The sequence below is a fragment of the Monodon monoceros genome, unplaced genomic scaffold (genome assembly GCF_005190385.1).
Source record: "Monodon monoceros isolate NGI ecotype Baffin Bay Population unplaced genomic scaffold, NGI_Narwhal_1 Super_Scaffold_15, whole genome shotgun sequence".
In the NCBI taxonomy this organism is placed as follows: Eukaryota; Metazoa; Chordata; class Mammalia; order Artiodactyla; family Monodontidae; genus Monodon; species Monodon monoceros.
In genome coordinates, this window is record NW_021703771.1 from 56,325,629 (window position 1) to 56,352,699 (window position 27,071).

At 37.9% G+C, this 27,071-nt stretch overlaps 1 protein-coding gene across 3 annotated transcripts in view; it reads right to left on the reverse strand.

The window, feature by feature from the left end:
* Window positions 1-27,071, reverse strand: part of ARHGAP18 (Rho GTPase activating protein 18) — a 131,743-nt gene that overhangs the window by 27,411 nt on the left and 77,261 nt on the right. For all 3 annotated transcript variants that reach the window (XM_029223987.1, XM_029223988.1, XM_029223986.1), the window contains exons 4-8: window positions 23,669-23,732; window positions 19,199-19,377; window positions 9,013-9,178; window positions 6,777-6,868; window positions 2,423-2,500 (exon numbers count right to left, since the gene is read on the reverse strand). In XM_029223987.1, the coding sequence (XP_029079820.1) occupies window positions 2,423-2,500; window positions 6,777-6,868; window positions 9,013-9,178; window positions 19,199-19,377; window positions 23,669-23,732 (579 nt within the window). The remainder of the gene's footprint in view (window positions 1-2,422; window positions 2,501-6,776; window positions 6,869-9,012; window positions 9,179-19,198; window positions 19,378-23,668; window positions 23,733-27,071) is intronic.

Below are 27,071 nucleotides of genomic sequence, written 5' to 3' on the forward strand. Positions count from 1 at the left end.
AGTGGCCGCTGAGCCTGCGCGTCCGGAGCCTGTGCTCCGCAACGGGAGAGGCCACAGCAGTGAGAGGCCCGCGTACCGCAGGAAAAAAAAAAAAAAAAAAGTGAACCCAGAAATTGGGGGTAGGAGAAAGAAAGGTGGAAGGAGAAAGGGATGCAAGAAGGTGCAGGGGGAGGGAGGGAAGGAAGAAAGGAAAGGAGAGAAGGCCTGAGGAAGAGGGAGCAGGGGAAATGGGGAGAGAGAAGGAAGGAGAGGGAAAAGAGGAAAGAGAAGGGAAGGGGAAGGAGAGGAGGACAGAGGTGGAGGGGAGAGGGGGAGGGAGGCAGGAGAGTCCAAGAAATGTGGTGGGGAGGGGAGAGGAAAGACAACCCAAAATTTTGCACATTATCTTTAAATTATTTATAACAGACCAGCTGCTGCATCATTCAGTCTGTGACAAGAGGCTGTGTTGAAGAGTTGAGCCAGACGAATCCACTTAATTGACCTTCTAAGAAAGTACATATAGTTGAACTCATCCCTCTGCCAGCTAACTGGTCAAAATGTAAAATCCGCATTATATCCACTCTTGTATGGCAAAGTAAACGTGCTTATGACTCTTGTGAGTTGGCCGTAGCATTCTGCTCATGTGGGCCGTGAACGGTGACCTGAGAGGCGGTATTCTTGCTGAGATGGGTAATATGAAGTCACGTTACTGGTTTCTGAGGGACTCTTGCTCTGTAAGAGAATGTACTTCTCAACAGAACTCGTCTCCCAATCACACACAATGTCCCTGATGGACTGGTGGTGAAACTGCCGCAGGTACCAGCAAATGAAGTGAGACAGTGGCCACGTATCAAACTTACAAGAGCACCAAAACAGTTTCAGGGACCTCTGTGCACCAGACAGCAGACCCAGGGGACACAAGCTGAATGACATTTGTGAGCAGGGTATATATCAGGTTACTCAAATCCTATTAAACTGAGATCACTGTGTAGTAAGAGGCAAGTAGGCTGAAACCGTCCGCCTAAATTGAGGAAGCTTATTGAAATCAGCAAGTGATGCAAACTGTGGAACCTATGAACAGTAATCCAGTCCTGGACGCATCACAGTCACAGGAGAGGAGAGTGTACAACCACCCAGAGTCATTTCTTCCCGATCCAGCTCTAAAGATGTCATACACAATATATCTTCAGGAAACCAACAGAGAATCTCTCTTCCCCCATCCTATTTTTTCTTGGATTTACAAATTCAGGACAACGAAATATGGGATGTGGGCAGCAACGAGTGTTATCTTTTTAGAGCTGGAGCTGAATTTGGAGGATAAGGATAAAGGAGGTTGTTAATGACTGCTAACCAAAAATTTTCCCTGGATACATTTTCCATATAGAGCTACAATTCCAAGTATGCGGCCCCTGTACACTGCAAAACCCTGTGGAGGCGTACGAAGTATGCATCATCTGTAGGGTAATTCTACTTGTACCATGCATTCATTGGATACTTCCCTAGCACAGGAGTTGGGGAGCAGAGAAAGGAGGAAGGTACACCATCCATGGCCAGTGGGAAGGAAATGTCATCTTGAGAGAAAAGAAAGCAGGGGAGGGAGATAGGGGACTCCAACTGGGAAGGCTGGGAATCCCCTAGCCTCTTTCACAAGCCGGACTCAGGCTACCCTTGGACCCAGTGAGCCAAAGAACTGTAGCAGTCAGGAGAGTGGTTTAGACAGTCTCATTTTGCCAGCTCACTAAGACTGATAATGTAGGGGAACTAATGTCGAGTCTCCTACTCTGCTCACCTGGTGGAGTGTATCATCCTGCCCTTAAAAAAAAAAAAAACAACAACTCATTTTTTGCTGTTACTCATGCTGACTAAATCTGTCACCAGCCCACTCTTAATATTTTGACTCACCATGCTCTCTTTTCATCAGAAGGACAGAACTACCCTTGTCTTTTTTTTTTTTTTTTTTTTTTTGCGGTACACGGGCCTCTCACTGTTGTGGCCTCTCCCATTGTGGAGCACAGGCTCAGCGGCCACGGCTCACGGGCCCAGCCGCTCCGCGGCATGTGGGATCCTCCCAGACCTGGGCACGAACCCGTGTCCCCTGCATCGGCAGGCGGACTCTCAACCACTGCGCCACCAGGGAAGCCCTACCCTTGTCTTTTGCTTGTTTACTTTCGTTCCTATTTTACGTCTGCACAGTAGAGAGATTAAAATCATTTGTCTCTTTATTCATCACAGTAATATTACAGGTAATAGGGTGATTTTGAAAAAAAAAATCAAAAATCAGAAGAGCCTGTAGAAAAGCTAAATATAAACTGAATGTTAGGAGGTTTTTGGTCTATTTTGTCTTCTAAAATGGGAAGAAGGGGCAGGGAGGACAAGTTGGCTTTTAAAATAAAAAAATATAATTAAACAAACAAGTTTTAGGTGACTAGAACCAAGAAATTACCTTGATTCGAACAGCAGCTCCAGGTATCCTTAAGAGGCCTTCTGTTTCCAAACCTCCCTCTTCAATGCGAGAAATCAGCTGTGTATAAACAGAAGAACGTTCCGAGTTTGGCATTCTTAACAGGTACAATCCCAAATTTAACACCGATTTCATATATAAATAAAGGAAAACTGCTTACAGTGACGTGTAAACTGGATTTCACAAAGTTTTGAATGCTACTGCACTACCACTACCCATCCTTTAAGCCAATGCATCCCAACACTTTAATCGTAATTTAGAAAAAGTTGGGTCCTTTGGAAGAAAAGTGTATAATTTCACACAACAGCTGTGCTATCCCAAACAGACACTGACCCACGTTCACTGTTTCAAAGCAACTAAAACCATGCATTTCTTCTGCTTTTTCAGAAACACACGTTCTGCCATCAAATAAATCTTATGAAATTCTAGTATTTGCATATTTACATCCCTTTTTTAGTCTGTTCAAAGAAAGAATTATTTATGACATGAAGGAAAAAAATGCTTGCAAATACTCCTTTTTAGGCTTTAAGCTTTTGGTGGTAAACTTAAATTAAAAAAGCAGTTCTTGTATAGGGCTTCTAAATCATAGCCAATGCCTGATGAATACATACAGATCTCTCTATCTCCAGAACCCCATTAAAATAACAAAGGTTGTTTGTTTGTTTGTTTTAAAATGAAGCAGAAACACACAAGAAGAGGCAAATGGAGAAACTACAATGACATAACACTGGACGCCAGGAAGATAATAAAAGAAGTGGTCATTTTCTTGGCAGATTTCCAACTGGAGTGTGCATTCCCTGGGCAGTACACAAAAGCTTTTTAGGGGGCACTCTGCTATTTTAAAGAAATCAATTTCTTTGTCCTCAGTTTAAATATAGCATTTCCTAGCATCATATAGGTTTTCCTTCCTACCACCCATTCCCCTCCTTTCACAATTGCCTTCTTCAGAAAGACAAACCCACTCTTCACTCAGCCCCAAACTTACTATAATACTCTCTGCATATTCTAAGGCATAAAATCTTCCAGAGTGCCAAAATAATGTAAAATTTTAATTTTTTTTTTTTTTTTCAGGGAAACCTCCTTTAATGATTTACCAAGGCTCTTAGAGCACATAGGCACTGGAAGACAGGGCAATTTTTCTCTAATGACCCCACCTCTTGTATCCCTGGATTATGGCCAACGAATGCACTGATCTTGAGGGAGTCAGGTAAGAAAAAAGCAAAGAGTAGTCTCAAAATTCTCCCAAAGATTTATTATTAACTGAAAAAAGAAGCATCTTTGACCAAAGCAGTACACGATATTAAAATATTCAATTGGAATGATTTCTAAGACATTTTTCAAGTTACACTGGATAAAAACCCACAGCAAAAATCTTTACATGAATTATTTTAGATTAGATGAGCAATATTTAATAAAGTATTTAAAACCAAATTTATCAAAAAATACCAAGCAACATTTATTCAATGTACATGTAATTTTTGTTTTATTTCATCTTATAAAATGTTTAAAATGTTCTATTAACAAAAAATAAAATTGTATGCTAGCTAGTAGCTGGACCAAGTTAGTTTTTAGCAGTATATAAATTTTGCTTTTATTAAATACACAGGAAAATTTGATGATTTCTAAATAACTGAATGAGAGTACTTTCTGCATTCTTATATTTGAATTCTTTTTATTATTCTCTAATGCTGAATACCAGCATTCAATAGATATAGATATATATATACATTGTCTGAAGGAATGCCAGGTGTTTTCTCATATTTCTCACTTTGAAAATAACATATTTTTTGCTACCACGTTATATTGTCATTGTTAAAATATAAATAATGCTTTACAGCTTTCCTTTTATTTTCAAGACTTAAAAATGGAGAATAACTATAATGATCTATATATTTTAATCATGCTGCTGTTAGTAATTTACCTTATAAGATACAGTATAAAATTTATCAGTAATGTTCATAGGCTTTCCCCAAATAGATAATACACACTTATATGAACTTATGAACTAATGAATTGAATATGAAGTCAGACTTTTTTGATACAAAGTATCTTTGATTTGGTTGATTAGTTTGATGGTAAAAATAGGATTTGCTAATTTGGCAGAATTTTGCCATAGATAAAAATTAACAATATTTCTATTTCCCCAACCCTTTCTGAGAATATGGTTTAAACAATGTGCCTCTAAGTAGGGAAAAAAAGAAACAGATACAATTTACAGATATTTGATAAGCTTTGTTAAAGCCCTTTTGAAGTATATTTCTCAATAACGGAGAAAATGTAATCCTCTAAAGAATGGTAATAAGAATTTTTGCCAATCAGTGGTTTCCAATTCTTTCCTTTCTACAAAATTAACAGAATACCTAAATGAGTTGTCAGCTGATAAATCAAAAAATATTTTTCATGATAAATTACTGATTTTTTTGCTTATAATTCAGAGGGAATGCAAACAGATGAGTGTTATCTAATAGACAACTCTGTATGTTCCCTTTTATTTTTTATATGAACCAAAAACCTTTAAGGCTCTTATCTAATGACTTCAAACTGGTGGGCAGTCTGAGTCTCCAGAATGCTGAAGCGACCAAAAATGTAAAATAACTAACTAAATAAATAAATACGAAAACAATTTCAAGAGAAAGTGATAAGGGGCTGGATGCAATCCTGGGCCTGATCAGGAGGCAACATTGACTTCTGTTAAGACCAAAGCTTACTCTTTGCTGATGTGATAGTGAATCTGATATGTCAACTTGGCTGGGCTACAGTGCCCAGTTGTCAAATACCAGTCAAACACCAGTCTAGATGTTGCTGTGAAGGTATTTTTAGATGTGATTAACATTTAATCAGTAGACTTTGAGTAAAGCAAACTACTTTCCATAACGTGGGTGGGCCTCACCCAGTCAGCTGAAGGCTGTAAGAACACAGACTGAGGTTCCCCAAAGTAGAAGCAATTCTGCCTCAAGACTGTAACACAGAAACCCTACAGGAGTTTCCAGCCTGCAGGTTCTGGACTCGACACTGAAACATTAACCCTTGCCCGTGTTTCCAGCCTGCTGGCCTGCTTTACATAATTCAGACTTGCCAGGTCCCACAACTACAGAACTCAATTCTTTAAGATGAATCTCTCTAGATAGATAGATAGATAGATAGACAGACAGACAGATAGATAGACAGACAGACAGATAGAGATAAAATCTCCTGTTGGTTCTGTTTCTCTGGAGGACCCAAATACACTTGGAAAGGATCCCGCTGAGATCCCTGCTTTGTCCATGTGTATAAGTAACTCGCACCTTTTACTGCCATTAAAAGAATTTGAATATATGGCCTACGTTTGTTAGCATCTCTCTGTTTTCACAGACACTGCTGACAACTATCCACACAGACACAGGTTCTGAAGGCAATGACTGGCAGAAGCTGGTGAGTAGAACAAGCTGTGTAGAACAAAGTCCATCAGGAGAAACACTGAGACACAGGTTTGGATGTAATGGTGAATATGAGGACTGAAGAAGTCAGAGCTTAGTAGGTAAGACAGTAAATGACTGTCTTGGAATAATGGAAGAATTAGTGCCAGGTAGATTGAGCTTGAGTATTGAATGAGTTTGTTGAGCCAAACAACTGTGTAAGTTCCCACTGCCATTCTTGCTACCCCAGAACTTTCAGGAACTGTGAGATGTCTGGGCTGTTGCAAAAATCCGCATCTTGGGTAGCCCATAACTGATCTGACCTACCTTCCTCATGGGCATTCTCTGTCTTTTATCAAATGTAATCTGTGTTTCTAAACAGTGATGGCTCAGAGGTTAGACTGAAGTTTCTATATTGTCATAGATAATTGTCTTATGAATAACTGAGTGTTGACTACACAAGTGAATTCATAGTTTAGCAATCATTTTCTAATTCTACTTTATGGTTTCTTTGTCTACTTTCGAAGTAGGCACTAGTAAATTAAATTGGACATCCTCATTGTAAATAGGAAAGCTTAGAAAATACATACAGGCGTGAAATATTCATGAGGAATTAATTCCCTAGAAATTTACCAGCAGTTCCCACTCCTATGTATTATAGAACTGAAATCTCAATTATACAAAGCCAGCTAATATAAGACAGAAAAATGATGCCAGGTAATCACAGTTATAAGAAATAACACTGAAACCATCACCATGAAATAAAAATTATAAGCCCTTGAAACAAATTTGTTTCCTGAATAGAAAAATCGAAGTATAAAATAAAAGAGCATATCAACTGGAAAACTATATTATAATAGTATGAATGCAAAAAGAACAAAAACAAAACACTATTAGCTCAAGTATGTTCTCTCTATGCTGACCCATTCAGGCCTACTTACTTTTTGGAATATCAAGGGTATTCGAGTTCCTGGTACTTTCTTCTGATCTTGTTCTAACAGCACTGTCAATGGAACACAAAAAAGGCCAGAATCTGCAACAGAAAAATAAAATTTCTTCACTTTCATCAACCTATAAAATATTAATGCAAAAATGTTAAGGCTTCAGATTCCTGATACTGTCACTCGATCCAACAACTATTTATTGAGCACCTAAGTGAATGACTGAGTGACACTGTCTACCAATTAGGTGCACACAACCTAACTGGAAAATTCTGGCCCTACCTTATAAGGCAATCTAGCAAGTAAAGACAACTAAACAAATGATTACAAATCATCACCAAAATAATTAGAGAAGTATAAACTGTTACATATGAGAAATAGAGTGCTGTGGGAGTATGCAAAATATGAAAATAACTTACTAAATGTAATCAAATTAAAAGTTCTGGCTTAAAATAAATATTACTCATCTCTTCCATACTTAACTGACATTCTACATTCTATTGAATACAATACAGCAAAATATAAATATTTGCTTTTTGAGAAATCAGCCAACATTATGGGCTTGTTCTACAAATGTTTTCCTTTAGAAAATATAGTATATACTTGGTCTTTGTGAATTTAAATTTGTAGTTTTATATATTTGGGAATAACTCCAGAAGAAATGACAGGTAATAATTGATAATTTTTCTAAATTAAAATTATATACCTTCAGTCCGATGTGAGCATAGCTTCTCCCCAGAGCCTCCTACCCCACGCCCATCACTAAGTGAATAGTTAGCTCAGAAGTGTAACACACATTATCAGGGGAGATATAAATCATTTGTGAACATGGAACGGGGGATTATCCTGTGATGTGAAAACAGACATTGGAAACTGTGACACTCAATAGAGATGACATTCAGCAGAATGCTAGTAACCCAGTAAATAACTAAGAAAAATGTGATCTTTAAGAATGTCAAAAGTCTAGTTTATAAGATAAATATCTTAGATAAAATATAAAAAAGATGGAAAGAAAATCTATAATATTAATAGTGATACTTTTAATGAGAATGGCTTAATATTTCTCTCTCTGCTAGGAGGCAATTCTAAAACATAAAATTAAAAGACCTCTTTAAGCCACTTTTAAAGTCTTGAACACTGAGTCACAACTATTTATATTTCTGTTTTGTATCTGGAGAAGACTTTGTGATGAGCTTCTGAAAAAGCATCTGAAGTCTTCATTATCTATAATGGACTTGTGGAAAACCAGAAGAACTGTTTGACTCAGAAATTCACCATCCCAAGCCTTAAGCTAAAATACTCAAAGGAACAGAACACAGAATGAGGTCTTCTGGGGCCCAGCATGGGAGGGAGGACCTGAAGGGAAGGTACACTTCAATCCTACAGAGAAACTGCCTCTAAAACTTAAATCAGGTGAATACTTGTCTTTGCTACTGTTACCATAGCAACTCAATAATCCCCATTCTTGGTTTCCCTTTAAGAGATACCTTTAAAGTTAAATGAGATGTCAGAGATTCCTAAACAGAAAAGCTGTGTCAATAGAAAATTATCTGGATTTCCAGACAAATAAAATCTTGGAAAAATCAGAAACTGAGGAGGTGTCTGTTCTCTATCATACTATAAAAAATAAAGTCTCTTTATATAATGGGTAAAGCAAGCTGCTTACAAAGGAAAAAAAACTACACATACCTGTGAGAAGCACAATTTAGTGATATTGTGTGCCACAGTCGCATTATTTTCTTAATAGAGGGAAGAATATTTTTTGCAGACAAGTTAAAAGTAGAATGCAAATGAACAAAGGGACAGGCTACTAACTGCCTATGTATTTGCCATGAAATAAATAAGCAAAAGTAATTGATCAGGATTAACCATCTTAAAGTCATTTTTCAAGATACAGTTTTAGAAATAAGTATATGTACCAGATGTTTTTACATACAGTTTTCAAAGGAGAGAGCATTTGAGTTAAGAATTCTTGATTCAGAATTTCCTTCTAATTTCCTTCTATGATAATTAAATATTTGATTATGTCTTTATTTTCTATAATCAAGGAGACAGTGCATTTTTATCAAGTTACAAAAATTTTGAAGGGAATGTTTTAGAATCTGAACTTTACATGTATTCATGTGTTGGTTTATTCTGTAGGCGTTTCCCACTCCCCAGAAGAATACTTCTAAAAAGCCAAGCTCATTCTTACTACTTCAGGAGTAAATCCAACTGTTTTTCATTTCAAAATTACCTTTTGTTTTGATTTTCACAGCTTTTAGTTGTTTCAGTTCAACACCCAATACATCATAGAGGGCGGTCAGCTCAATTAAGGCTAAATGGCAAACTTTCTTCATGTCCTGGGGCGCCAGGTCACCAATCTTGGTGGTGCCTGTTTTGTCTTTTGGCAATCTGAAACTCTAAAATAAATGCCATTAATATAGGAAGGATTTACAGTATCTAACCCGTTTTTTAATGAAACACAACAAAATTGTAACTATAGAAAGAAGTTATTCTCAGAGTGGTGACAATGAAATTGGCAGAATTTCTCCGGTCAGAATGAAGAACAATCCTGTTGTGATGATGATCCCAAACCTGCAGGGAGTCAATATGTGAAGTCTGACAGACAGCGAACCAGACCATGTACTAGGAGTGTGAATACCAGGGGCCAAGAGACAATAAAAACCAAAGGAGAAAAAAAAAAAAACTCGAGTTAACTGACCTTCAAGAGCCAAGAAAGATTAGAAGTCAAGACAAACCATGAGGAGGAAGACGGAGAGGAGGTGGGAGATGAGAGAGTAGGAGCAACCACTGGTGTGTGCCAGGTACCCTTTATATACATTATCATTCATTGTTATATATGTAATACATGGCATTATATATACAATATTATATATGCAGATATATATATAGTAATACTGTCATAAAAATCCAAATAAGGCAGGTACCGAAGAAGGGCTGTATAGCACTGGGGAGAGGGGGAGAGCAGAGGGGAGACTAAAAGCAGGACTTTAGAGCCAGGATGCCCACCGGTCATCTAGCTACTGCCTAGCTGTGTGTGGCTTCTGGCAACTCTTTAACCATCCTTTCTGTAAAATGGGAGGAAGAAAGGCGGAGGGGGCTGGGGGAGGGGGAGGAGAAAGGGAGAAGGGAAGGGGGAAATGGAAGGAGAAGGGGAGGGGGAAAGAGGAAGGGGAGGGAAAGGCGAGAGCGGAAGAGGGGAATGAAGGGGGGAGGGGGAAGGCCACCTAATTCAGAGGGCTGTTGTGAGGTTTAAAGGCCTGGCACTTCCCAAACACTTTTATGTGGTTGCTGCTACTATTACTTTCACCACTGAATAAATAAACTGAGACTTAGATATACCACTATCAGAGGCAAGTAAGTGGTGTTTTCGTTGTTTTGTGCCTTTCTCAAATATTATCTACTACCTATTCAGCCTCTTTTAATATTAAATATATTAAAATAAGAAAAAAAAATCAGAACATGAATTTCTCTAACGTATTTACTACCAATGACAGCCCCATTGTATTAACCAATTACTAAAACAACGATCATTCTCTAATAGTTTGATAAAAATCTTATTATGAAGGTTATATCTCTTGGGTTTGCCCTTGATTTCCTAATTTAATGGCCAAGGATATTCAACTGATTCCCTTTTATTCCCTTTACTTTGCTCATTTTTGTGCCATATCATTAACACTTCATAGTCTAAAAACTACTGCAAAAGACGTGTCCTAAAGTAGCAGTTCTCAAGGTGTGCTCCAGGGAGCCAGAGAGGTGCCCAACACCTTTTTCAAGGAGTCTAAGAGGTCAACACCATTTTAATAATTAATACTAAGACATTATTTGCCTTTTTCACTCTCATTCTCTCATGATGCACAGTGGAGTTTTCCAGAGTCTTCACAAGACATGTTATTGCCAACAGACTGAACGCAGAAGTAGATATGAGAATCCAACTAACGTCAACTCAAGCCAGACATTAGAGAGTTGCTAAAATGAAAAACCATGGCACACTTCTTAATAATTTGTTTTAGAAAATATGCCTATTTTGCATTAAAATGTTACTTATGTTCACCATAATACTAATATATTTTAAATGGGTTAATAGTTTAAAATTTTTTCAATTTTAATTTCTAATATGGTAAATATCCATGGGTATAACTGACATAAAGAAAAGCTCTCCCCCCTCACATACACAGTATTTTAAATTATTTATCAAGAGAAACTTTTCCTTAGCCTACTTATTCATTTTTCATAGCTCAGGAACACAGGTCAGTGACCAACTTTCATGGAACTCAATCCAAAGAAATTCTTTACATTCCAAAATCACTTTGTACCAGCCTTCTTCGTCTCCTCAAAATCTTCCATGGGATCACAGCTTCCGTAGAAATCTGTGTACGCCTTCTTTCTTGGGTCAGCCAGAGTAAACACAGAGAGCTGCAGTCCCCAGGGAGACAGCAAATGCTCCAACAGTATGAAATCACAGATTCTTGGCCAGAAGGCCATGCGTCTGAGGTTTCATCAGAGCACTGGAAGCTGTGGTAGTTATTCTCCTCAACACCAACATCCTTCCTGACTGATAAGACAAAAGCTTTTTGAGGTCCTCAATAATTTTTAAGAGCCTAAAGGGGTTATAGGGCCAAAATGTTTGAGAGTCACTGTCCTAGAGCATTTCCTAAAACCTACAACTTTTGGCAGTTGAGCAGCTAATTCCTTTCAAGCAAACTCAGCTCCAAGAGAGAATCTTCTAAAGTTCTCCACAGAACCTCCTACAGAACCTTCTTTGGAATCTGCTATAGTCTCAAGAGAGTCCACTACAGGAGAAAAGAAATCTTTCTTAACTTTTTGTAATACATTTTCCCTATGAGAATATTAAAAGAACAGCAGTAGATATCATTAATATGCAGCCAAAGTGAATTTCCAGCAAAATTTCCAGCATTAATGGTACAGTGCATAGGGGTTGAGACGAGAATGTGCAGCCAGATATCACAGTTTTGACTTTTAACTATTACTGCAAGGTAAGACAAAAATAATACTCATCTTTCATAAATGGTTTGTCATTCTATTCTGCAAAAGTTCCAACAGGATAAAAATTATTACAGCATATTCTAGGTTGGGAAACTGAGGTTCTTTAAGAGACTAAAAATGCCCACATAGCCAGTGATATATGGAGGCAAATTCAGACCTTCTAAATCCTAAATTCAGTGGCCATTCTGCTCTGCTCCATTTTCCCTGCCCCCCACAGCAGGCAGGGAGGAATCTAGGTTGATCAGTGTTGATGTAGGACTGTGAACCCCGCAAGGACAGGAAACCATGTCTTAATCACCTCTGTATCCCTGCTATACCACAGCCCTGACACACTGCAGGTGTTCTGTCCCAGTGTATTCAATGAATGAAGACACACACCAGACAGGGAGAAAAGCACAGAATCAAGTTCAGTGAGGTACAGGGTTACTGGCTTGATGCTCCCCCAATTTTTTGTGATCTGTACTGAGCTTCACTTTTAAAATCACACAAAACTCTTCCCATTTTTTTCTCGCCTGGCCCCAGAGTTCTGCTAATTGTTTTGTTTTCTTAAGGGCTGAACCAATTCCATTTACCAACCATTTATTAATTTAAAAAAAGCCCTAAATGTTTCATTAAAATCAGTTGGTTTTGTTGTAATAAACCAAATACACGTAATATAATTATTTAAAGCATTACCCAAAGTAAATGTGTAAAGAAACCTGAAATATTATTAGTTCAAACATTGGATTTACCTAGCAATATGTCATGAGCTTTATTTATTTATTTATTTAACATTGTGCTTAATGAAAGGAGTTAGTTCTTTATCCCAATGTTTAATTCATAGCAGCAGCTTTAAATATTTATGAAGTTTCACGTCGTTTTTGTTTAGTTAATAGACTGGATGGTTCAGTTCGTTGGCTAAGAGAAGGCGATGCGATTTCAGCAAAAGGAAAGCTCTTCACCTTTTGAAAAGTGTGCTTTAAAAAAGGCATGAAATAAAATTTTTCGTAACATATAAGGTCCTTGGCTCCCATGCATTACCATAAATTAATCAGGCAGCTCACCCAGGCTGCACCCCTCTTCTGTAGGCCTTGAGGTATGAGGGGCCCGTTAGACACTTTATCAGTAATGACGGACTAGACTTTTTCACTCATCAAGTCACTCTAGCTTCAATTCAGAAAGCAAGAGAATCTACTCTTACTTGGTCAATTTCCACAGATGACTTCTTATCATCTGCTAGGAAATTCATTTCTTATCTAAGATTCTTCCGTGTGTAAAAATGTGATTTTATTACAGTGTTTCAGTCGTTGTCATCCTAGGGAATGAATACTTTTCTAGATAAATGAAGTTTTAGAAAACTTCAAATTCACAGTTTTTTTAATTTCTTTATTTTTTTAAATGGACAGCAATAATCATAATTTAAACTTTTCATGACAATTCTGGATCATGATCCTACACACCTATTTTTGCATTGTGTACAAATGTGTGTCTGCCTTATGTTTTCAGTCTCCTCACCCTGGCCCGAACTAACATTTCTTTTACTGTCCTTCTGCTTCCTCCAGAGATGTTCCATTTTCTAACAAACCCCCAACTTGAGCCTCCATGCAAGTTTTTAGCCTTCAGTATGCACTGAGCTTTGTTACCAGACAACCAAAGTTGCCATAAAACATGGATTTACTTGAATTAAACATAATTCAGTAAGAATCCAAAAGACACTAAATAAAGACTTAAGAAAATATAGGCATGCATCTAGAATATAGGATTCACCATAGTTATCATTTCAAAGCTATGATCTTAAAAATTCCTAAATAAAGCCTTACTGTTTTTAGTCTCCCAAGATAGGATAAAGGAGTGCTACTAAATTTCTATTGTATATGAAGGACTCAACAAACCAGAATCTTATTTGTATAACATCCCAAGCTATCCTGAAGAAGTTGTCAGTAGCACCAATACAAGGACACAAACTCACACCTAAATTAAATGCACATATACCTTGAGGGCACATGTCATCATGACCTTCCAGAAAAACTCCAGCTTCAAAAGCTTAGTCACTGAAGCCAAGCCTTAGCATGCCATGTAATCTCTCTAACCTGTTTTTTTGTATGAAAAAGAATCATAATATCCACCTCATACAGATCATTTGATAAATGAACAAAATAATTACAGAATATACTTTCTAAGATATCATGGGTACACAAAAAACAATAAGTAACAGCTAAATTTTCATCTTAACACACATGAAAGGTTATAAAACCTGATCTCCAAATTTAAGAGGAGAAATTTGAATCTGCTGTGAGAGATCATAAAGAATTAACAAAGATTGCCCAATGCCATAAGAAAAAGGAAGTGAATGTAAAATGAGGTCAACAGAGAACAATGTATTATATAAAACCTACTGCTTATTTACAGAAGCAGGAGAGCATGGAGTAGAAATGGAATTTGAGGTTTTATCTGCTTAGACTCTCACCTCAGAGTGACGAATATAAATATTTACTTCACCAATCATACTGATGACCTGTAGAAAGCTTACAGTATGCGCATGCCTTCTAGAAGATATACAAATAAATAAATAGTTGTATAGATGAACTGAAGCATATATGCATAAATAAATACATGGAGGGGCTTCCCTGGTGGTGCAGTGGTTAAGAATCCACCTGCCAATGCAGGGACATGGGTTCGAGGCCTGGTCCAGGAAGATCCCACGTGCCGCAGAGCAACTAAGCCCGTGCACCACAACTACTGAGCCGGCGCGCCACAACTACTAAAGCCTGCACGCCTAGAGCCTGTGCTCCGCAACAAGAGAAGTCACCACAATGAGAAGCCTGCACACCACAACGAAGAGTAGCCCCCGCTTGCCACAACTAGAGAAAGTCCGCGCACGGCAATGAAGACCCAACACAGCCAAAAATAAATAAATAAAAATTAAATTAAAAAAAAATTAAAATAAATACATGGATACATTGACAATAATTATCAAAAGCATGGCACCTTAACAGTTTAAAAAATGATTATCTAATGTAAGTTCACAAACAGGAAAGCACTAACAGTAAAGCTAGATACTGAGCTAGACCCCAAAGGATGGGATAAGGCTTCCTTGATAAACACGGAACAACAGAGGGGTAGAAATGGGAAGGTCATTTTAAGCTTGGGGCACAACGTGAATAAAATCTGGAAAGCAGGTGAGCAAAAATTAGTTTGTTAGAGAATAAAATGAGAGAGGAAGTTTTGTCTTTACGTTTCTGAACAAAATTCCTAGTTTATTCCACTGTTCGAATCAACAACTTAGAAGTCAACAAAGTCTTCATCTTGTTTAATTAGACTCTACCATCCTTCACTTAAACTCCCTTCCATCTGTTGAGCTATATTAGACCATCACTTTTTTTTTTTTTTTTTTTGCGGTACGCGGGCCTCTCACTGTTGTGGCCTCTCCCGTTGCGGAGCACAGGCTCCGGACGCGCAGGCTCAGCGGCCATGGCTCACAGGCCCAGCCGCTCCGCGGCATGTGGGATCCTCCCGGACCGGGGCACGAACCCGCGTCCCCCGCATCGGCAGGCGGACTCTCAACAACTGCGCCACCAGGGAAGCCCAGAAGACCATCACTTTTAAAAGATACTTTTGCTAAGGATGGTCTGGAGTCTGGATCATCTCTTTAGGCCACATGATACCTGCATACTCCTTTACTTTTCCCACTAGGCGTAAAAATAGATTCTTAAAAATATATGATAAAGCCTGGAAACAACCTAGATGTCCACCATCAGGTGGCTGGTTAAATAAATTGCGGTATATCCTCACAGCAGGGTACAATGTATAAATAAAAAGGATTAAGAAATATTTCTCTCTACTACTATGGAGTGATCTCCAAGACATACTGCTAAGTCAAATATAAGTAAATAAATAATGAAGTGTGTATAGTGGGCTACCATTTATCTAAGAATGGAAGGATAAACCATAAAATTAAAAGAAATTTACCTATAAGGTAAATTTACCTGTGAAGGGCAGGGAGAGAAGAGGGTGATGGCTCAAGTATAGAAGTGAGACTTCTCATACACCTTGTTTTTAATTCTGACTTTTGGACCACTTAAACAATTTACATGTTTACAAAATAAAATTAAGTTTCAAAACAGCAATCCCTAAACATTGAATATGAAATGAAACTAATTAGCCCAACCAGGTATGCAGTTGGTGGCATAACCATATGGAGAATCACTATCCTAAACGACCTAAAGCAGAGTAATTCGATTATTACAGTCCTTCTGGGATGTATCCCAAGGATACAACCAACTGAGGAAAAGAAAAACAGGCTTAAACTGTTTCTTAGTAATCACATTGTTGATATGCTGTGCATTAACGGAGGATAAAACACATAAATAATTATGTGATATTCTAACTGTATTATCTGCTGTATCCTGAAAACCACTCTTCTCAGCATGGAAGAAAGAAGACACAGATGTACTTCTGTCTTCTGAAAAGGCTTTAAGCAATGACCAACTCAGAGAAAGGAACATTCCTAGTGTCTTGAACATAGTCACAAAAGTATATTTCGACTAAATGGAATCAGAGTTTCTTGCAAAAATAGACAATTCTAAGTCTGAAGCAGAAAATATACCAGAAACATATGAGAAATTTTCTCTAGGGTCATGTCATATATGTCTACATCCATGAGTTAAGATACTATTTTTATAAGAAAATTAAAATGAAACAGCACTAATTGGTCACTGATGAAAGATGCTAGGGAACAAAAAAAAAATTGAAGACTGGTAAATGAAAGTAAGAAGTAACCCATCTGAGAACATTTTTCTTAATAGAAGTATTCAAATTAATAAAGGAAAAAAAGAAATTAGAACATCATTTTGTGACCATCAATAAACGAAAGGATCCAAGCACTGATCAGCAGCAGCTGCCAATTTCACAAAAGACAAGCAGATATTTTTAATCTCTTCATACATGATCACATATGAAGTAGTCTTGACCAAAAAATAAGCCTGAGTCTGATCAATCTAGAGTCAACCAATTTACAAGAAGCAGAAGAACACGGGGACAGAACAAGAAACTTAATAACCAGGTTTCTTCAACAAACAAATTTTGAGGGAGGGAGAAAGGGAGGAATGGAAGAAAGGATAAGGAAAAAGAGGGAGAGTAATGAAATAAGGGAGAGAGGGAAGGAGGCAGAGAAAGAGAGAGACACACAGAGACAGAAGGAGGGAGGGAGGAAGGGATTACGATTGAAAGGCATTATCAACCAACTGCAATGTATGAACCTTATCTGGATCCTGATTCAAACAAACTAAAAAAAAAAAAAAAAATCATGAAATTTGTGATTCAATTTGAAATTTGAACACTGATTAGATATTTGAAATTAAGAATTATTAGCAATTTCTAAGGTACAATAATAGTAATATGGATATGTATTTTGGGGTTTTTTTTTCATTTATTTTATTTATTTTTGGCTGCGTTGGGTCTTTCTTTGTTGTTGCGTGGGCTCTCTCTAGTTGCGGCGAGCGGGGGCTACTCTTCATTGCGGGGCACGGGCTGCTCATTGCGGTGGCTTCTCTTGTTGAGGAGCACGGGCTCTAGGCATGCTGGCTTCAATAGTTGTGGCACACGGGCTCAGTAGCTGTGGCTCGCAGGCTCTAGAGCACAGGCTCAGTAGTTGTGGCGCACAGGCTTAGCTGCTCCGCAGCATGTGGGATCTTCCCAGACCAGGGCTTGAACCCGTGTCCCCTGCATTTGCAGGCGGATTCTTAACCACTGCGCCACCAGGGAAGCCCTGGATATGTGTTTTTTAAAAAACCCTCTTTATCTTTTTGAAACACATACTGAAATATTTATAGATGGCAAAATATAATTCAGAGAGTGTCTCAAAATAACACAGAGTAGGGAACTGGTTGGGGGTATGTATAGGACAGGACTAGTCATGGGAAAATGAATGTTGAGGCTAGGTGGTGAGTATTGGGGAGTTCATTATACTATGCTTTTTAACTTGTGTGGTGAAATCCTACAAAACGAGTAAATGTATTTTTTTTTCTTATTAGTCATCCATTTAATACACATCAGTGTATACATGTCAATCCCAATCTCCCAATTCATCACACCACCACCACCACCACCACCCCTGCCGCTTTCCCCCATGGTGTCCATACGTTTGTTCTCTACATCTGTGTCTCAATTTCTGCCCTGCAAACCAGTTCATCTATACCAGTAAATGTATTTTTTAAAAATATAAGACATTCGGTAGCAATGAGAACACTCAGTACACAGAGGTTGGTCTCTAAACACAATCGGCTACTGAAAAAACAAGGACTCCTTGAAGAAACAGATTCCTTCTAATCTGAGAGGAGAAAAGTACAAGGTGAGCCTGGAACATCTTGTACTAGAAAGCAAAGGAGTAAAAGAATGAGGACATGTTAAAATGGCATAGGAACCAGCTTGAAGGGCTCCCTTTTGTCAAATCTGGGTAAATTTAAACATCAAAGAAAAACAATAATGAGTTATAAAACACTGAATAAAAAAAGGAAGTTTTTGAATAGTGATATTCAAAAACAAAAAAAGGGAGGAAAAGCACTATTATGGAAGATTGCCAGCCAATCAATATAGAAGAAATAATAGAATGAGAAAATCACCATTTCTCAAACACTAGTCTAATTATTGTTTCAGGCAAGGGTTACAAATGCATGGTGAAGCCACTGGGCGGTAAGATATTCCCTTGGTCTCAAGGATCGCAAATTAGTATTAATTGTACATAGGAAAAGGTATCTTTATGATGGGGAGATCCGGTGAACGTCTCCTTAACCAAGTGGTCAAAATTCCATCTCCAGTAAAGGGACCATCTGATGTCATGCCCCTCTTCTGATGATGCAATGAGAGGCATAAACATCATCTAGGCAGTAGTGTGACCAAAAATGTTTAATGTGAATTCAGTCACCAAGAACAGACAAAATCAGAAATTTGATTTGGACTCTTTAAAATATTAAAGAAAAATCAAGGGATCTGATCTAGATTTAAGAAACCAAAAAAATATGACATTAAATGCAACACGACCCTCGTTTGAATCCCAGGTGGGAGTAAGGGAGAAGCTATTGATATTAAGGACAATATTGTGACAATTGGGAATGTTTTAATAAGATCATATATTAAAATACAATTATTGTTTTAATGTTCAATTTCTTAAGCATTATAACTGTGTTTTGTTTTGTATGCTTTTGTTAGGCTAAAAAGAAAAAAGTGAGTATATGTCTATAGTATAACCTATACATAGATAGATAGATATATGTAAAAAGAAAGTAAAGGTTGTACAATGTTAAATGGATCTACAGGAAGGCTGGGAGTGTATGCTATACTATTCTTTCAACTTTTCTAAGGACCTAAAATTTTCCAAATAAAAAGCTGATGAAAAATATACTCTGATAATGACATCTGAATAGTGTATTACATACAGGTAACAGGGCATCGTCCCCTTTGCTCCTCTGGATTTTCTCTCTGGAGCTCTCTTTCTGATTGACAGCTTGCTCTGCAAATGATACCTCCAGGTTGATGTCTGTTTCAGAGGCAGGTGCCTCTTCAGGCACCAATGGAGTCAGCTCCTTTCCGCCAACAACTAGGCTAGATGCCTGATCTGGGAAAAAGACAAAAGATTCAAGTGCTTTGGCTACTTCTTTTTTTAACTTCTAATACATCAACCATATAAACCTTTGGGAAAAGTACTATTTACTATAAGCAATAATTAACGGTTATTTTAATAGTAAAAAGTATACTCAAGGAATTCTACCAATGGTGAATGGGGGTGTAGAGGAGGGAAGGTGGTGACTAGAAAGCCAGAGTTGAATTGTGGAATCTTTCTCTGAGGTCACAATTCTAAGACTGAGTCCAGTTCCAAAACATTGATGGGTGATCTCAAGCTCTGAATGAAAAACCTCTCAAAAATTTAGTAGACTTAATCATTGCTTTATTTTATACTGGGAGAGTAAAAGCAAAAAAAGAGAGAATGAGGTTAGCTTTACTCTCTCTTAAAACTATGATATACCATTTAATTTCCTTACAGTGGAACAGATTCCTGAAAAAGATTTCTTCCATGCCCTGCATGTCCTTTCTGGAATGTTACCTATCTATCATAGTAAAAATTCCAAAACAAAAGTTAGCACCAACAATGTGCACTGTGGGAGTCAGGTCTGGAGGTACCTGGTACCAGAACCAACAGGTTTTGCACCAGATTATTACAAAGATTATAACAGCTCTCTTACAATTATAAATCTAATGAAATAAGTTCCATGTATTTACATCAACAGTTTATAATAAATTTAACATTATTTTCTTGGTTTGTTTGTTGTTAATCCTCCAGGAAAAAAATTAACACCTGAAAACTTATTTGCTGAAAATGTCAGCTTTAAGCTTGGAAGAAAATACTTCTAAATTTGGCTATTTGATAAGTTTTTGGTTTTTAACACAACTCACACTAGATAAAAACCTGGAATCAATGACTGGATTACTGTTATTTTCTCATTGCAGACCTTTAATTCATGGTGGGCAGCTCTGGATTACATCAGTAAGCTTACATATTACATTCAAATGCTTATATACTAACACAGCAAGGTGATGGAGGGTAAAGTTAATTTTAAAATTTAATAAATATGTCATATATACACATACTATTAAAAGTCTGATGCCTTCAGAAAATGTATCTGTATTATCTTCTATATATTTTCTATACTTATAGTCATTTAAATCAAAAACACACAGAAAAATTGTTTTACTCAAAAGAAAATACGGATAAATCTAAATCTAGCCTTTTACACTCTCATTCAATAAGCAGTGAGGGCTTCGTGGTTGTAGGACTTACGTAGTACTCGGCGGGGGCCCAAGCTGGGTTTAACGTTCTACTGTTGCTGTCTCGCAATTTGAACAAGAAGCCCTACATTTTCAGTTTTCACTGGGCCTTGCAAATTACATAGCTGGCCCTGGTGACATCTTACAGATAAGAAAGTAAGTAAAATGGACCCATGTGAATTCCAAAAATAAGAGAAAATGTAAAGCTCTTTGATTGTATTTATCTGCTGCCATCTATGTCACATTATGCTTTTCCAACAGCCTGTGACAATTTTTTTTTTTAATTAGGATAACTAGACCTCTCTCCGATTAATTTTTAAAGTATTAACTTAAATGTCAAAGCACAATTTGAGTTTTACATTCCCACTGGTTTACACTGCTTCATGTTTTACTGTGAATATGTATGTTGGTTTCCTAGGAAACCATTCTAAGAGGAAAAAACTGATTAGCCATTTTCTTAAATTAGAAGCTACCTTTCTAAAAGCTGAGTGCTTATGGTCAAGAATGTTAAAACGACTCCCTTTTCTCCTTAACAGCCCCATGTCAGAGCTACAATAAACACCACCTCCACACACACACAAACAAATGTTCTGTGCTGAATTCAAAACTGAGGAGAAGAATTATAATTAAGTTAGAATACATTTTATACATATGCAGTTCCTCCAAAAATTGGCAAAAATAAAAAACACAATATAGAAAAGGCTTAAGGATCAAATGGTAACTCCAGTTAAGGCAGATAGCAGGAAAAACAGTTTCAGGGGTGATAAAGGAGCACTGCTAAAAGAAATAGTTAACTGATTAATAAAAGTATCTACGAATCAATTATCTACTCTCAAAGAGAAACATTAACAGAGAATGCTGAGATAAACCTTTTGGCTCTTAAAGCCCAAAAGTGTAAATAATATAATTTATTTAATCTATTCTCCTTTGGTTTTTAAGTGGATAATAGCACTGAGTTAGAAATATTTCACAAAACTCAAAGTTTTTCAATTGTCCAGAATAATCCATATCTTTATTTTAAAAAATAATTTCCCCTCCTCCTTGGAACTCGGAAAAGAAAACATAACACAAAAGTTTTAAAAGTTATTTCGGCATTATTAGTATTTCTAAATGTATGTATTAAACATTGGACTTTCATATACACAGAGTTGTATAATTTGATGAAAAGTTAAGATTGATACTTAGCAGTAGATTAATTAATTTGAAATGCAACAACGCTTGCAACATTAAAATTTTATTTTTCATTTAGAGTAAGTAACTTTGATTGAACATGCATAAAAGCCTACGTGTAGGGAAAACATTTAAAATAGACTACGTAGCTCACACTTACAGATTTCAAATGGAAAGAGCTCCACTTCTGAACTCCAGACAATATTTTCCATGCATTTCATTCAGAACCTTTCAATGTTTGCATAACACTGGTTAATTCACTGGCTAGCAAAAGAGCATGGCATTGCCCAGAACAGGTGCAGTAGTAAATACTCAGTGACTTGGATGGCATTATACACATTCTCTTATTATTCTGACTGGAGGCTCTATGCCCACTTCACAGCATTCCAGCAAAAGCAGATGTAAATCAGGCAGCAAGTTTGTCACATTCCACTCGGCTGCTGCAAGCTAGGCTGGAAGGGACTGCTATAATGAACTTGTCTTCCAGAACTTGTTTATATAGCCTACATCACCATCTCTGGCAAAGGAGGAAAACACCAAGAAAGGACAATGTTTTCCTCAGTATTCATTTAGCAATTGCCAGTCGCTCTTCCCCAAAGCCCAAAGCATACTGATATTGGCACAAAAGGTTCATCTGTCTCTCTTGACGACCCAGCTCTCTAGCCCGCCTGCACTGGCTATTCCAGCCTGCTTGCCACTTCAGTGCCTACTGGCACACAGACTTAGGGAAACACCCAGTAATTTCATTCTGATATAAAACATGTAACTAAAGAAATCTCCACAGAACAGTAAAAATCAAGTGCTTTTATAGACGTAAATATATAGACACGTATGTGTCTATACACACGCATGCACACGCTTATATATGCAAATACGTGTGTGTGTATATATTTTAAGGCAGGGGTGCAGGAGAGAAGCTCTGAGAAAAGTATGAAAGGAAGGATAAAGATACTAGATGCTCCAAGACTCCAAAATGTCCCGTATACAGTAATTTTGGACTAACCTTTGATTTTTATAGGAAGGTTGGGAACACTTCCCAGGCCTCCACAGTCTACCTGATACTCTTCCTCCACTACTTCCAATCCAAACACAACACAAGTAATGCCATGAACACTCCAGGTGCCAGGTCTTAAGGACATAAACAGAAGAAAAGTCCCAAGCGGGACTCAGGCAGCCACCAACAACCTTTGCTATAGTTTTTAAGTAACAGCACACTGAGGATTAAATCTGTGACCTTAATTTAGAAATTTTTCCTTTTTGTAAATCCATGAAATAGCTTTAAATTCTTTCTTGGTAAGTACTAATAAAGTCTTACTATTTATTTTCATCCATGCCTTGAATTTCTAATTCATTTCTGAAATAACAGATACAGAAAAAGGAATGAAAAGGAGAGCTGTAATCACTGACCCCCCCCCAAAAAAAATCTTAACTTAAAAAAGTTTTTTTAAACTTTCTGAAAAGCAATCCATTTATGAGCTAAGAACTTCAGATCTGAAAATGAGGTTCCAAATTCACTGGCTCCCCTTACTAGCTGTGTGGCCTTGGGAAAGTAACTTTACATCTGTAAACCTCACTTCTCTCATTTGTAGAATGGGTTAAGAACAATATTTACTACATAGATCTCCTGAGTTTATTAAATTAGGTAAATATCTCTGCATAGTACCTGGCACATAGTAAGTGTTCGGGAAAACTGACTATGTACAGAGATGTTAGAACAGATAGACATAGACAAGCATTTTAAAAAAATCAAAGGCCAACTATATGCTCAGTCTTATGTAATCATCTATTTGGGTCCTTTATATGAGTATCTGAATAGAATTTGCTTACCAGAATTGAAGATGAATATTTTAAAAGGTCTTATCTGTTTGTTATACTAATAAATGAGAACATACAAGAGAACGGGTCCAACTTACCAGCTTTTCCTTGGTATTTGTTTTCGTCTGTTCTGACTGATTGTGATTCTGCACCATCTGGAGGCTAAAGATAGAACATGGGCCATTTAGTCATCTCCACCTCACAACCAGAGAAACGGTACTGTGAAATAACTCTATTACTAACCTTCAGAGTACAAGAAATGCACTCAGAATTATATCAATCATAGAAAACAAGGACTACAGGTATAATCAACAAGCAATCATCCAATAAACATGTGATCACCCACACCTTGTAAGACACACTACTAAGCCCCGTGGGGAATAAGGGCAACATCAAGAGTGTCCCTGCCATCAAGAACGCCGCTATAAATTGAAGGGAAAAGAAAACATATCAAAAAGTTAACAATATCCATTAACAGAGGAGTAGATAAACAAAATGCGAGCCACCCACACAATGAAATATTATTCTGCAATAAAAGGAAACAAAGTACAGGTACATGCTACAACATGGATGAACCTTGAAAACATTATACTAAGTGAAAGGAATCAGTCACAAGGACCACATATTGTGTGATTTCATTTCTACGAAATCTTCCGAATAGGAAAGTCATAGAGACAGAAAGTAAATTAGTGGTTGCCTAGTGGGTAAGGAGAGGAATATGAGGAATGACTGCTAATGGGTATGGGTTTTCTTTTGGAGATGATGAAAAGGTGCTAAAATGGATTGTGAGGATGGTTGTCAATCTGTGACTACACAAAAAACCTCTGGATTGTAAACTTTAAGTGGGCGGCTTGGTGAATTATCTCTCAATAACGCTGTTATAAAATAAAATTATAAGTTGACATGTAGGTAATAAAATAGAATTCTTCATATTTTTCTAAAAAGCTAGTAATAAATGTGAGATCAACTAAAACTAGATTACCAAGCAGGTAGTAAGAGCTTAGATATTCAAAGGAACTCCTTTTTCGAGGGGTTGGGGAAGTGACACCTGAAGAATGCAGCCCTCCAAGGGTTTATGGACACAGGAAAACATGGCTGGCTTCTCTCACCAGTAAGTGTGTCCAGGCTGTACTTCCTCCTTTCCAAGTAAGGCTTCAGGAGGAATTCAGGAATCAGGAAGGGGAGTCTAGATCAATCATACACAGAGGTCTATTTGAATGAACTGTCTTTAAAATACTCATTCCACTGGATTTTCCTCTCTATACAAAAGAAGATGGCCTTTGTAGTCCCCTCCCCACATACTTCAACTCAGGTGTTAGCAGAGGAGAACTCCCCTCTCCACCTGCAGTCCAAGAAGAGTCTAGAAAAGCACCGGGGCAGGTATGCAGAGGTGCTCTACTTAGAGGTTAGAGGTACCCAGGTCAGTGTAGAGCGACTACCAATCACAGAAGTGGTACGAGAGTCGTGGCACTACTTCAGTCCCCCTCAGGCAGGGCAATACCATCCTCCCCCCTCCGCCCACGAGCCTGCAGAAGGCCAGCACTCCACGGCACAGGGCACACAGTGAGCAATGCTAATCTTACACAGGAACACGTATTTTGGAGCATGTGGTTGGAATTGTTTTCCTAAGCAATTGCAGATAACAGTGCAGATGGTATTCATTTCTGTATTATATTTCCCAGCGTCAGCAAGGGCTTCATGAGGAAGCATTTGAAACGGAAGAGCTGAATATGGACAGTCATCTCTCAGTATCTGTGAGAGGCTGGTTCCAGGACACCCCCCACCCCTGCCCTTGCGGATCAACACTGGAGGATGCTCAAGTCCCTTATAAAAAATGGCATAGTATAGCCGGCCCTCCACATCCACAGGTGCAGAACCCAGGGATATGGAGGGCCCACTGTACTTATTTGAGAATAGAAGAACTGCAAGTAAAGATAGCTGGCCCATGTCTGCTTGAGGGATGGGGGACATATTTCTAATGGGTGGCAGTGTTTCGATTAAAGGCATAAAGTGTAAGCAAGTTAACATTATTTTAATTTACTTGTGCTATTTCTCTCTTATTGACTCCATCAGATGATACAACTCACCAGTTACCTTGAACTCAAACCATGTGGTTTAGACATTACCAAGAATTTGCTGGAAAATGTTGCTTGAAGCATTGAGTAGCAACATCCTCTTAGAGACTGGCAGGAATCCCACAGTATATGGTTTGCTTAGGCTCAGCTCTCTGCGCCCCCCCCCCACCCTTTTGTTTCCTCTTAACTCCCTCAGGGAGAGCTCTTTAATTGGGAAGGAAATGTCATAATACTATATTTCTTTACTATTCATTTTTCTACAGCTAGAAACCAAGTCCAGTCCTTCAACCGCAGTGGATGTCCCAAATAACGACTGGGTGGTATGCAAGCGCGTAACTGCCTCACAGCAGCCAGAGACCTACCTAGAGCAATCCAGTCACCCCAAAACTCCTATAAAATGGACTAGATTTGATCTACAATTGACCATGCAAATAGAGCAGGAACCTGCAGCTATAAACGATTTCTTGGAAGAATGAAATGTCTACAAAAAGCAAAAAACCTCTATATGACAGAAAGATACCTTAAATATAAGTCCATTTAGTCCCTCATTCTTTAAAGATTTTTGTTACCCTTTATAGTGTAAATACATCTCATGTATTTACTGAGACTACTAATATCAGAATCATATATGTAAACCCAAACGTAGCAGGATGCACAGTGGTTAAAAGCACTTATTTAGAGCCTGACAAATCTGGGTTTACTATCTACAGGACCACTGAGCAAGTGACTTAAAGTCTATGAGCCTGTAGAATGGAAACGATGATACCTCACTCACAGGACAGCTCTAAGGATGAAATGGGATATGGCATGGAAAGTAGTCGGCACAGTAAGTGTTCAGTAGTGGCAGCAGCAAATATAACTGCTATTATTATCACTGCAATCATCGTTCAACACCCGTTCTGTTTGTTCTCACTCCAATCACCCAACTGGGTCTTCTAGACCAGAGCTATTCCAACTTCATCAGACAGCAGTCCAGAGTATAGATCAACTTTGACCCTAAGAACATCATTAAGTCCAGCTGACCTTTTTTTCCTCTTTGTAGCAAGACTGTCTTGTTGAAGGAGCAGCTGATGTTAATTTACATTTTGTGCAAGCTCCTGAGGTCCTCCTGGACCAGCCACTAGCAGCCTACCACCTGGCTGTGCTGAGCCGCATTGTTCTACGCCATACAGATCTCCTACTTGTACCATGCCTCCCCTGACAGCCATCAGCCCCAGAGTCTCTACCAGACTCCAACAGCTTCCACTAATAAATTCATCATCTTAGCAAATATCTACCCAAATCTTCTATGTGCTAGGCACCGTGCTAGGTGCTAGATGCAAACGGGAAGTTATTTCACGTTCAGGGTTCCTGTTTTATAATTCAGCTACAATTAGCTCCCTCACATTCCACTTCCATTCATCCCCACAGGAGTCTAGAAAAAAAG